We start from the raw sequence: 14116 nt of genomic DNA on the forward strand, positions 1-14116 counted from the left end.
ATATATATATTATTATTATTATTATTATTATTATTGTTAAAAAAGAAGTCAAATTGGATGCGACGAAAAGTTAACTGAAAAATCAATCTCTTTTGACATATCCCTCTTCAGTTCATAGTGACCGGAAGGTTACTTCGAAAAGTTTTCAATATTTTCTAATCATCCTGCCACTTTTTAGGCTTATTACAGTTATCCGACATAGCCTTAGGCTGACTAAAAAATCTATAATTCCTCGCTCAATATGCCTGATTTATTTTACTCAGTAGACCAGAGTAATGAAGACTTATTGAAAATAACCTTATTGAAGAATTGCAAGAAGCTTAAGACAATTCAGTCCGATTGAGTAATTTTCGGAATATTTCTTAATATGTCTTCAGAAATATAGTTTTGCATTCATCGTAAAAATACCAGGTTTATAATATGGAAGACGATTCAAATTATCCTGGCTCACGTAAGAATGACGGTAACGTTTGCATAGAATTGAGTTTTTAATTAACCTTCGACATATACACATTAAATATCTAAAACAAGTATATAAACTTGAAAAATTTCATTAAAATCTAAGGAATCACTATTGAGAAAAGAGGGACTGAACGTAGCAAAGCTTGCTTGTTTACCGGAGGAAATAGAGAGATGTTGAAAGGAGATCACTTCCCTTCTTTAACTAGGTATTAAACTTATTTTGATGTTTCTCAATGCACTTTCTCACTACTAAATCAAAAATTTCAACAACGTTTTCGTTTTCTTATATATAATTTGTGACTCCTAATGTCTTTATTCTTTTGATTTCCTTTTTATAAGGATTAAAGAAATGTATTAAGGATGGTCATTAATAAACACCTTTGTTTCTTTATTTATATAGTCTTTACTGTTTTATTTTATTTAATGCTTTTTTATTCAAAACGCATGCTCAAAGCTGATGAAAGACTTATCAAAAAAGCATTTTTTATAAACAACATTTCTAAAAAAATATTTTATTAGTTTTTTTATTAATATATTTGCGATAATATATTTGTAGTAGCACAGAAGTTATCAAATTAAATTACATGTTTAAGTTGCCGCACACGCATTTAATTTAACATAATGGTATTCATAACTTAAAAGCAAACTTGAAATATTGCCACTCCTCAAAAGTTTATATCTGTTATTTTATTGTTTGCAATTTTTTTTTCATATTTTACAAACAAATTTATTCTAAAGCACTTAACTGATAATAAATGATGCAAAATTTCGCATTTTCTTTACTTAAATACTTCATTAAAGTAAAAAGCATTGATCTATTCTACAAAATAAAAAAGTTTTCCCCAAAAGATAATTTATTAAAAAATGTCAGCTCTCGTATTATATGGGTAAATAGTTTCAACTATGGCTTCGCACAGATATCGATAATCAATCACTAATGCATGGATATCACACATGCAACTACAGGAGACACATACACATGAAAGGTTCAGTAGCTCCAACAAAAACACATTTATAAGTTTGGTTAAACAGATATAAGCAAATTTAATTATTAATAATGGAATTCTAAAATTCAGTTCGTAAAATACAAAACAAATAAGAAATCAATTGTACAAAATCACATGACAGTTGCATGCAGAAAAAAAAGAACGGAAACAGGTAAACAATGGAAAAGAAAAATCACTACATAACATAAATTATGGAATAAGGACAGGATGGAATAAAAGAATAAAAAATTCTACTCACGAAAGCCTGGGACTGGAGGGTGGACGCGCTCTGAAAACAACAGGAATAGGGTGTCAAAAAAGGGTCTTTTTCTCAAGTCAAACACATTACAACTAATTGAATTACTAAATCAGTATTTCTCAAAAGAAGTATTAAATTGTTACTACCTTTTTATTTATCAATATATGATGCACCACTTTATTTAATAAATTTTTTGTTTGTTTTAAAATATAATTTGATGATAGTATACATTTTACACACAATGAAACATTTAAGGGGAATTGTTTATTTAGTTTAAAAACAATTTTAAAATTTTTAAAAATAGTCGTTGTTAAAGGAATACTTAGCAAAAATCATTGAATAATTTTATTTGTTTGTTTCAAAATAGTTAATTTATTTGATTGTATTTTATATTTTAGACGTAATAAAATATTTAAGGTGATTTGTGTATTTAATTTTATTCAAAAAAATGAAACTTTTAAAAATAAAATGAATGATTAAGAACAATAATTGATTTATTTTATGATGTTTCTGTTTTTTTAAGAATATATCATTTATTTGATTTTAGTTTACATTTAATAGCATTTAAGGGGACTTTTTTTTAGTTTAAAACAATTCAAAATTTTTTTTATTGAATGAATGCTTAACAATAATACTTCACTCATTTATTTTCTTGTTTCCGTCAAAAGAATTTATTTTTAATGCAGTTTAAATTTTATACGTAATAAGTATTTAGGAGGAGTTGCTTATTTATTCAAAAAAAATTCTAAAGCTTAAAAATACTTTTTATTAAATGGATGCTTAACAATAATATTTAGCATATTTTATTTTCGGATTGCTTCGAAATAATTCATTTATTTGATTGCAGTTAATATTTTACACTAATTAAACATTTAGAGGGAATCGACTATTTAGTTTAAAACAATGAAACTTATAAAAATATTTTTTATTGAATGATTGTTTACTTGACTTATTTAATAAAGCTTTTGTTTGTTTCAAAATAAATCCTTTATTTGACTGTAATTTATATTTTGCATGTAATAAATCCTTAAGGGGGAGTTGTTAATTCAGTTTAGAAAAAACTCAAATTTTTAAAACGAGTTTATATTAATTAAGTACTTAATAATGCTCTGTTAAGTAATTTTAGTTTTAATTTACTTTTTGTAGAAATTTTACTTAACCAAAAATGTTCCCGAAAATTCTAAACGTATTAAACTAAATTATTAATGTTAAGAAACTGATAGAATGCACAGTTAAAAATAAGATTTCAGTTAGATCTAATGTATAAATAAATTTTGGGTATGGCTAAGGATAAATTTTCTAAAATATATAGATTTACAAAATTACGTAACACGCTAAATATATATTTAGAATTCCTGTCAAAAATCAAAATATTCTACAAATTGAAGGTAGCAAATTAGCCAAGGATAAATATGAAACATTATTGAAGAAGGTGAGACTGAAAAAGTCAAAACCTAATAGATTGCCATAGAAAATGTGTAGAAGTGTAAAGGCTATTTAACAACTCCGAGTTTTCCCAGGCAATCAAGCCGGTTTTGAGTTTTTATAAAATCATTCTCACTTGGGATTCAGCAGATTTTGATAGCATTTTGATTTATAGTATTTTGATAAAAGATATACAAAAATCTTTGCGATATATAAAATGTTTCGAGATAAATTTGTGAAAGATAAATTTTAAATATTCAACTATTGAGAAAAATCACATTGGTTGCTTAAGCCTTTAGCTTGATAGAATGAAAAACGGAAGAAGATAATAAGAATTTTGTCAAAATATATTTTGAGTAAAGTAAATTTTTAATTTTTTGAATTGTTTATTTTCGTTTGTTTTTAATTTGTGTAGGTTTAATGACACTATATGAGTGTGCATTAAATTTTCTCGGAGTGTTTTATACAACTTTTTGATTAAGAGTTATATTAAATATTTTCGATAACTTTTGAGAAATACCGAACTATTCTACATTCTAAGAAATATACAAAATAATAACTACTTGCAATCATTATACAAAATTAAATATAAACTCTAAATTTCTATGAAAACATAAGCATAAGTAGATGCAATATAAGAACATAATAAATGCAACATTGTAAAACATGTCAAACATAACACAATATGCAATAATATTAAGAAAAGTGAAAATTCAATTATAATATTAAATCATACTTAGGGTTATAACATAATAAGTCAGTAAATATTATTAGATTTTGATGGAACAAAGTGGCTTATTCTTCTAAATGTGATTAAAATATATTCAAAAATCTATCCCCTTCATAAAAAGAAAAGGAAAATTTTAAAAAAATTGAATATTACGTCGCTTTTAAACCAAATTTTTATTGCAAATAATATAATATAAAATGTAGGAAATTGATAATATTAAATAACTAATTTATTTCTTTTTTACAATTTTGTTTTCTGTTTATGTAGGTGATGCTTTTTTTTAGTCATCATATTTGTATGTTATTAATCAAAACACCTTTTCTTAGTTTTTAATAAATTTATTTTATTCGAGTACTCATTTTAAATTTAAAATTTGGTATTTTCTATTCACCGAAGAAAAGATCTTTTCATTTTAATTAATTGTATTTTTACTTAAATAGTTTAAAACTATTTTAGTTTTGAAAAATACTCATCAACAACTAAAAATTCTGTATTTTTAATTCATGATAGGAAAAGTTCTTTTTAATTCTGCATATTTTCACATTGATAGTTAAATTTCTTTTTTAGTTTTAAAAAATGCTCAGTAACAACTTGAAATTCTGTATTTTCAATTCAGGATAAGAGAATATCTTTTTAATTCGTCATATTTTCACGTTGATAGTTAAAACACTTTTTTAGTTTTGAAAAATACTCAATAACAATTTGAAATTATACATTTTCAATTCATGATAGGATATGATATTTTTAATTCGTCTTGATTTCACGTTGATAGAAAAAACACTTTTTTAGCTTTAAACACTTTTTTAGTTTTAGTTACTCATTAGCAATTTGAAATTCTGTATTTTCAATTCATGATAGCAGATCTTTTTAACTCGTCATATTTTTACGTTGATATCTAAAACTTTTTTTTTTTAAGTTTCGCAAGCGTTCATTTTATTCGAGTACTAAAAAACAATTCGAAGTTTGTATTTTCTATTCAATGCAGAAGGCGTTTAGTTGTTTTTGCCAATCTTATACGTTAGCAGTTAAATACTTCTTTAGTTTTAAATAAAGTAATATCATTCGATCACTGATTAACGATTTAAAAAATTTTATTTTCTATTTACTGTAGGAATCATTTTGTTACAGTCGTCAAACATATTACAAACCGTCAAAATCCTTTTTAAATTTTGCATAAATTGCTTTTCAGGATGGCAACAGTCTGGAAAAATTTAATAACTAGTAGGAAAAAAAATAGAAGAAAATATTTTATCTAATTCCCAAGTATCAAAAATGCTTTGTATTATGATGTACAGAATAATTTTTAAAACTCTGAACAGATGCATGAAGCATTATCACCTCTTTTAAATTTTTTTCCAAATGGTAGCAATCTTGATTTTATTCTAGCATTAACAATTTGAAACTTATATCGTCTAATGATTCTAAGCGGCTTTTCTGTCTTTTTATTTCATTTCATTTTATACAGACAATCCAGTTCCGAGTTTACAGCGATGCCAACTTGCTCCGGACAGTAAATATATATTTTAAAGTGGTACTTTATCAATTGTGATTCTTGGTTTAATAAATTCAATTTTGTAGATTTTTATCCACCACTATTTCTAAATAATTCGTAGGCTTATATAATTCGCCACTTTATAGTGCTTATATCATGCTATGCCTTTTAAAAAGCAAGCAAAAATAGTCAAGTATTTGCAAAATTTACTTTGTAGTTATTTACAGTTTTTTTTAATTATTTTGGCGTGTCCGGAGCGGTTTGCATCTCTGAGTTTACGACTATCACTGTTAAATCTCGTATCTTTGTAATTTTGAACCCAACACAGGAGACGAGGAAGCTCCTGGATCAAGCTCGGCGCCTACGCGAAGGACTTTTTCTTTAAACTAATCCGAATCTGCGTTATACGGAGAGAAAAACTACGAAACCCTCCAACGGTTAACGCAATGGCAAGGGAATTCTAATCCGTAATCCACAGAGAAGGATTTGAGTTAGCATCGTGGTCGGTTCGAACCGGGAGCAGACTTCGTAGCAATCTTCGTATCAACCAGCCACAGATGGGATTCGAAGCTGATTCACCTCATAGGGAGGTAAATTCTCTATCTTAAAGGCTCAGTTTTATTTCATTCGACAAATTTACACATTGATAGTCAAAGAATTTTTTTAATTTCCACTGTTTGTATAAATTACCAAACTATACGATCTTAAAGTAATATTAAAGATCGAATTATCATATCGTATGATGCAGGAACTAATAACCACACTCGCTTACTTTTTGAACCTTTCGTTAATTTATATTTCAGCTGTCATATTCCTCCAGTAAGTAGAAAAACCACAAACTATATATTTATACATTTTTTTTTCGAAATTTGAAATATAGCTTTCAGTTTGGCCATAAAACTGCCCATGACCCCCCGAAAACGAAAGAAAAGAAATCGAAAGAAGAAGAAAAACGGTAGAGAAAAAGGCAGAAAGCCGAAAGGAGCGTTATAAATCACTCAAACCCCGTCATACTTCGTGCTGTGATTGCCGGCCGGCGCATGCAATCGATCTCTGATTGAATTTCTTCTCCGAGATTGATTAACCTACAGAAATATATATAGATTCAGCTCTACGTTCTCTTTTTATTTCTGGAATCGGAGCTGCATATATGGGTTCTCTGTATACGGCAAAAATAATTATGCATTTCCGAATGTTGCTTGTTGCGGACGCAGCAGCATTAAGGCCATGTTTGCCATCAAGGTATTATACATCAAGTTCCGGAGTGGAAAAAAAAGGAAGGAAAGTCAGGAAGTAGCTTCTTTGGGAGCTTTTCAGGTAAGGAGTCGTGGGCTGGTTTTGTGGGAATGGTAAATGATGGATGGTGCTTCTTCTTGGAGTGATTAACATTACTGAAAGCTTAATGGAGTTACTTGTTACTCGAGTTTCGACGAGATTGAAATGTGCTGTTTCGATGTCCATTTACTCGTAAAAATGTAGGTCAGTCTATCGTTTAGTGGTCTTTAACCCCTTTTACATTTCTCATGCCAGTTTTTCGAAATATTATATTGGAGAGTAAGGGAAATTTCTGTTAGTTTATTGAAGGATGTTTACATGAATGTGACGGAATATATCAACAATCAAGGTCAAATGTATTTTTGATGCATCAATGGTAAATGATGTCATGATAAAATTTTTTCTTTAAGCTTGATTAACCCATGTACATATAGATAGATTCTGATTTAAGTGCTCCTTTTCTGAAAACGAAACTGTTTTTATGGGTTCTCCGTAAACGACAAAAATAATTATGCATTTTTGAATGTTGCTAGTTGTAAACACTAAAGCAATAAGTTCATTTTAAGCCATAAAATTATTACTCTACCAATTTCAGAGCGAAAAAAAAGAAAGGCAGGAAGTAGCTTCTTTTAGGAGCTTTTCAGAAGTGGTTGGGGTTTTATGAAAATGGAATGGTGCTTTTGCTGGTGCTTTTGTACAAAACTGAACACTAGCCTAAATATTACACATCAAGCTGTTCCAACATACTAGATAGAAAGTGAGAAAATAATGAGTTCGAATCTTACTGAATCCCGGGATGCATCTATTTATTTATTTATTGTTACACATACATATGGAAACTTTTGTGCTCCTTACAAACTCTTTTCAAGTCGAAGAACAGATATCACAAGAAAGAGAGGAATATCACAAAGATATATCCATGGTTATGATGGTATTTGAACCTACCACCTCCACACTACAATACCTGCTTCTTTGCAATGTTCATCCATAACTCGTGCTATTTTTTATTCAACTTGACAATGACTTATAATAAATCGTACTTTGTAATGTGCACACAAGCCTGAATATGTATGGGTAACAATAAATAAATAAATAAATACTTAAAATAGTATTTTATTTTAATTATTCATTTCACAGGTGCCCTGGCCAAACCGTCTTGCCTTTCTACCATAAGTTATTTAAAATATCGTAACTCTGGATGTTTAATAAATAAATTAATTTGGTTTAGTTACATGTGCTTAATTCAAACAATGCCTTGCCTCTTTCTAAATTGGAGAGCAAATTGCACATAAGTAAGAAAGACAGCGTAAAGATATTGAACCCGCTAATTTAACGCTTTAGAGTGTTTGTAGAAAGAACAATACCACTTAACAAACGAGAATCAAATTTGGTAGGATTGCTTTACTTGCAATAAATTTTAGGGTGATATTGCTGTTCCACTAACCGATCTGAAGCGTAGATGGAGTACGATCGAATCCCGCTGTAACATGGGATGTGTATTTTTGTTATCTTTCTCTATTCTGTCCTATCTGTTTCTCAAATTGAAAATCGTTTTCAAGCTTTGCTTTGTATTTACAAAGAAACCTACTTATGTACATAAATAAATAAATAAATTCCTCTATCTCCGAAAAAAATGATAAAACAGATACCATGGTTTGATATATTTTAGTTTGGTATCTTTAAAAAGCTTTGATTTAACATTTAAAGCAATCATTCATGTCCCTTTCCCTTTGTTATAATTAATAAAAATATATTTGGAAAAGACACAATTAACTGCCACCTAAGTCCTATTAACCATTTAAATAAACCAACATTTTTAATAAATCAGAGAAATGCAAATATATTATTACTATTTCATTAGAAAAAGACATAAATTACCAAATAAATGGTAAAAGGAATATTAGTTCTTCAGAACACTATTTGGTAATTTTATTGTAATATTTTAAAGCATATTATAATAAGAATTTATTTGGTCAAAGTTGCTTTTCAGGTTTGTATATTTAGGAAATTGGAGGTTATAAGAACTGTAATTTTGAAAACCAGAATTTTCGGTGAAACGTTATTATAACGAACGAAAAAATGACCAAGCGAATGGTTTGATCTAAAGATTGGATCTTCAAATTCTAGGACTCATTCTTAATGGCTCGAGAGGATGACCTGAAATATGCTAATTAATTTGGACAGACGATATTTTAAGTTACGAAGTCAGACACAAAAATGTACTTTCTCTGAATAAACATACCTTTTTTTTCGACAGAATCAGATTTCAGACCCCAAAATATATGTGATATCCACAATCTGTGAAATATGGTCCCAGTAGTTTTGTAAGGAAAGCGCTCGGAAGTTTGGACCCCTTAATGTTAATTTTTCTTTTTGAGTACTTCGCTATATCTCAAGAATTGTTTAAGCGAATTGGAAAAAAAATTGCTCGCAGTTAAAAAAATTGTTTATCCAAAGATAACTTCATACAAAGAATAATTTTTAGTGAATATTTATTATTTTTTTATTATTTACTTAAAATGGTCAAAAAAAGTGCGAATTGCAAGGCATACAATTTTTGCATCATTTTAAGGAATATAATTTTGCAAGGCAAAGTATAAAATTTGAACAAATCAGTTGAACAGCTCCTAAAAAATTAAATTTCAAAACGTCAGATACTTAAAATTCGATTTCTGATATCAAACCTCCCCACAAGCAGTAGTTTTTTTGCAATTTAATAATGCGATCTATAAATCTGTTTCACTGCAAGTGTTCCTTAAAAGCAGTGAAATTTGTATCACTATTATCTGAAAAAGTGAGTTATCATAATTAATTCGTATTTTCCTCCATCAATTTTGTATTATCAATCTATAAATCTGTTTCACTGCAATTCCTTAAAAGCAGTGAATTTTGTATCACTATTACCTGAAAAAGTGACTTGGTATTTTCCTCCATCACTTTTTTAAAACTATCAATCTATAAATCTGTTTCCAATCTGTACCAATCCATAAATCTGTTCCTTAAAAGCAGTGAAATGCGTATCACTATTACCTGAAAAAGTGACTTCTCGTATTTAATTCGTATTTTTCTCTATCAATTTCTTTATTATCAATCTGCAAATCTGTTTCACTGCAAGTGTTCCTTCAAAGCAGTGAAATTTGTATCACTATTACCTGAAAAAGTGACTTCTCGTAATTAATTCGTATTTTCCTCCATCAAATTCTTTATTATCAATCTGTAAATCTGTTTCACTGCAAGTGTTCCTTCAAAGCAGTGAAATTTGTATCACTATTACCTGAAAAAGTGACTTCTCGTAATTAATTCGTATTTTACTCCATCAATTTCTTTATTATCAATCTGTAAATCTGTTTCACTGCAAGTGTTCCTTCAAAGCAGTGAAATTTGTATCACCATTACATGAAAAAATGATTTCGCTTAAGAAATGTCTGTTTTCAATCATTAGTTTCATTTTTATTTATTATTTATTTTGATTAGTACTGTTCGCCTTTAGTCGAATAAAATTTATATTATTTTTTAGAACAATATTTATGCTTATTTTGAAAAAGTGGCTTATGTGTGTTTATTCAATTTTTTTTATTCCTTTATTTTTGATTTAAGACTATGAACACTTTAAGTGTACCAAAACTATATAATTTAGAAAGCTAAAATCGATGAAATGAAAAAGGTTACTTTTAGGTTGAGGAAAATAATATTTTTTAGTTAAATGGTCAATAAAAAGAAACTATTTTTCTAATCACAGAATCAATACGCAGTAGCTATTAAGAAAAAAGTGTTTTTTTCAGAAAATTTGGGAATTGCATAGTAATTGAAAAAATAAACTGCTGTTTGTAGAAAATGCAACACCATGAAAGAATCATCAGAATCAAATGAAATTTAATGCAGAAACGACTTGTACTGATACAAATAAATGATGAAATTTTCAAAACAAAACAAACAAATTAAGCGTCCGAAATCAGTATTTGGTGCAGCCACCACGCGCTGCAATAAGTGCTGCTATACGACGTGGCATGGAGTCAAACAGATGTTGAATATCTGCTTGAGGAAGAGAATTCCATGTCGCTTGTATGCGCAACCAAAGTTCGTCTTTGGAAACTGCAGGACGCGGATCACGAGTGAGACGCCGACCAACCATATCCCACACGTGCTCAATAGGCGACATATCCGGCGAATAAGCAGGCCAAGGAAGAAGTTGCATGCGTTGTGCTGAACAGAAGTCTCTAACAGTCCGCGCAACATGTGGGCGTGCATTATCCTGCTGAAAGATAGCTCCAGGGATGCCTTGAAGGAAAGGAACGACTTCGGGCTGTAGCACTTCACGGACGTATCTGTTGCTATTGAGATTACCCTCAATTCGTATCAAATTGGATCGTCCATGATACGAAATCGCACCCCAGACCATAACTCCGGGTGTTCGACCACTATGTCGTTCAATAATACACTCAGGAAGGCAGCGTTGACCGGCATAACGTCTAACACGAACACGGCCATCATGGGTCCACAAATTGAAGCGTGATTCATCTGAAAAGACAACTTGGTGCCAATCAGCTCGCCAGTCTCTGTGCTCAAGAGCCCACTGCCGACGCAGCCGTCGATGATCCGCCGTGAGGGGAATCCTGTATAATGGCACCCTTGCACGCAATCCACGGCGCAGCAGACGACGACGAATTGACGAAGCCGACAATTGTACACCTGTAGCAGTAGACCAATGTGCTGCCAGCTGCCTGGAGGAAGCTGTGCGATCATTCACCGCCATGCGGAGCAGGTGTCGATCATCGCGCTCTGACGTCACCTTCTGTCGTCCAGTGCCTGTTTTTCGAGTTGTTCGGTGCTCGTCGGTCCACTGCTTCCAAACTCGCATCACTGTGGAACTGTTCCGCTGCATACGAGCTGCTATTGCGCTATAGGAAAATCCTCCTTCTCGAAGGCCGATTATCCTCCCTCGTTCAAACTCCGTAAGTTGCTTGAATTTCTTATTCTTCCGTCGTGGAGGCATACTCAGGTCTCACTAAACGTTTGCCACTAACAAATAATCATAGACTATTTTCAACGTCCCGCTACAGCACTTTATTTATACGCTTTCAGCATCAATTCAGAGGGCGCTGCGCGCGCCACGCACGCGCGATGGCTCTGAAACTTTATTAATTTGCATAATATCCTATAATTGACATTTGCTGCGAATTTCATTTGATTCTGATGATTCCTTCATGGTGTTGCATTTTCTACAAACAGCAGTTTATGTAGGATGTTTCATAACCATTACCCTTAATGTATATTTTTGGGAACCTTTTCAAAAAGGCAATTAAGCAAATACACATTTAATGAGATAAATGAGATTAAAACCGTAAAAAACTATTTAGAATTTAGTTGAAACTAAGTAAAGGTTTGATGCCTTGGAACATCGCAATTTAAAAAGAGAATGCATACTAATTGAATTTTCTTTTTTTCTTTCACATTTAAGCTGAAGTAAGCTGATTTCACAATTAAATCCTAAACCCATTTCATTTCTATTAAAATACTCGATATATTGGTTATTAACAAAGTTTTCAGTTAAATAAACGTAAGATTTTATCAACATAAATTTTAATTGAATTTAATATTAAAGTTTCACATTAAAAATTACAAAACAGAAATTATACATTTAATACCGAGTTTTACAAAACTTGCTATATATTTTAATATCCCTAAAAATTATAATTTCAAAAGAGATTAAATACTCATTGAAGTTATGTCTAGTTTTAAAAATAAAGAAATTAATATAATTCATAGATTTCCGCTTTTTTTTTTTTACTTCAAATTTCTTAAACTTTAGTGGACTGATTTCGTAATTAATTCCTGAACCCCATTTCATTTCTATTAAGATAGCCATTTCTTGGTTTGGATTAAAAACAAGACTTTGAAGAAAAAAATTCTCCGGTGAAATTAACTCGCGTCCACTTGCGATTATATACATAGTAAAGAAGAAAAATAAGAAAAAATTTCGAAAAAAAAAAGTTTGTTCTGTGCTTTTAGTCGACCTTACTGTTCTAAAAGTAAGAGATCTGCAGGCCAGCTGTTGGCCTGGACCTTTAATAAAACTTCAAGTGATGGATTTCAATTTGATGGGGAGAGTTGTAAAAAGCAGGAACACCCACTACTCACTTCACATTTTCCACTAAGGGGGGTGAGTGGGGAGAATCAAGGGGGTGGAAATGAAGTAAGAAAGTTCTAGGCTACAAAAAGGGGGGGAGGGAATTATGTAACTTAAAACTCTCTTTCCGAGGAAAAAGGGAATACTTCATCTGATTTCCTGGAGTACTCGCATTAAACGGGAGAGTCATTTCAAACAAATTAGCGGTGGAAATTGGGGGTGGTTTGTAAAAAATAAGGTGGGTTTATTTTTTTGTTCTTAAAAAAAAGAATAATTTTTTAATGCATTTTATTTATTTTTTCGTAATTTTTTGGAAGTTATATTTTATACTGAAAAGGAAAATGAAAAAAATTGGAATGTTCTACTCAGTTTAATAGTTTCTGTCTTGCACTTTGTACAATATAGTTACTCGACGAACACGAGTGGTGTTAGTAGAGATATAAAGTATGTGACTTCCTCACTGCTATTATATCCGCACCAATTTAAATTTTTAAATGAAATAAACTATTCATACAAGTCCTAGTTGTCAATTTTCTTGTAAACTTAAAATGGAAAGTTTTCTCAGTTCATTTTATTTAGAAAGTGGGTTTAAGAAATCAACTAGAAATTTTAGAAAATTCTTCTGAAATAAAAAATTTTTGCACTGAAACAAAATTCTGAAACAATTTCCAGCTGCCTGAGTGCAGCTTCCACAAAATCCATTTTACCGTAAATATCCATTTTTAATGTGAACTTTTATACCGTAATTTTTTTCAGTAATGTTTAATTACATTGATTAAGTGATTTTACATTAAACATTACTGTAAAAATTACAATATATAAGTTTTTTCGTTCTGTAAAATGTTGCGGTAAAAATTGAAGTCACCAGGAGTGTAACTTTTTACCGCAATATGATCCTGAGTTTTGTAAGGTGTAATTTACTGTAGTAATTATAAAATTTATCATTCGACATGCTTTGGGCAATTTAAATGAATAGCCACGCATACGCTGAGGCTATATTTTCTTATCAAATTGTTCCTTTGTGTTGTTTTCAGTTAAACACTTTACAAGTTATTGAAATTTCCTCTATATAACAGCATAATACAGTGAAAAACCTTATTGAATAACGTAAATTGTAATAGATATCATAATTCGTATATTATAAAAAAGAGCAAAAATAATGCCAACTAAACAGTTTGTTAAATGTGTATTAATTGAGAGCTTTATTACGTTGATTTATATATCGCACAAAATTATCCCTTTTTTCAATTATTAGCATTTTATTTTCAACATTGGTATTTTTTGCCCTAAAATATAAATTCTAACTAATTAGAAAATGTGGCTCATATTGCCTAGAGCACTACAATAATCAGGGAATCTT

General features: G+C 30.1%; 1 protein-coding gene across 6 annotated transcripts in view; it reads right to left on the bottom strand.

The window, feature by feature from the left end:
• Positions 1 to 14116, bottom strand: part of LOC107451597 (hepatocyte nuclear factor 6-like) — a 268387-nt gene that overhangs the window by 123871 nt on the left and 130400 nt on the right. For 4 of the 6 annotated variants that reach the window (XM_071185203.2, XM_071185199.2, XM_071185202.2 and 1 more), the window contains one exon: positions 1708 to 1737. The exons of the other annotated variants lie outside the window; for them this stretch is intronic. In XM_071185203.2, coding sequence (XP_071041304.1) covers positions 1708 to 1737 — 30 coding nt within the window. The remainder of the gene's footprint in view (positions 1 to 1707; positions 1738 to 14116) is intronic. 6 annotated transcript variants of the gene reach the window in all.

This window comes from Parasteatoda tepidariorum, chromosome 5, assembly GCF_982258835.1.
Source record: "Parasteatoda tepidariorum strain Cologne lab strain chromosome 5, Ptep-v5.0, whole genome shotgun sequence".
Classification (NCBI taxonomy): Eukaryota; Metazoa; Arthropoda; class Arachnida; order Araneae; family Theridiidae; genus Parasteatoda; species Parasteatoda tepidariorum.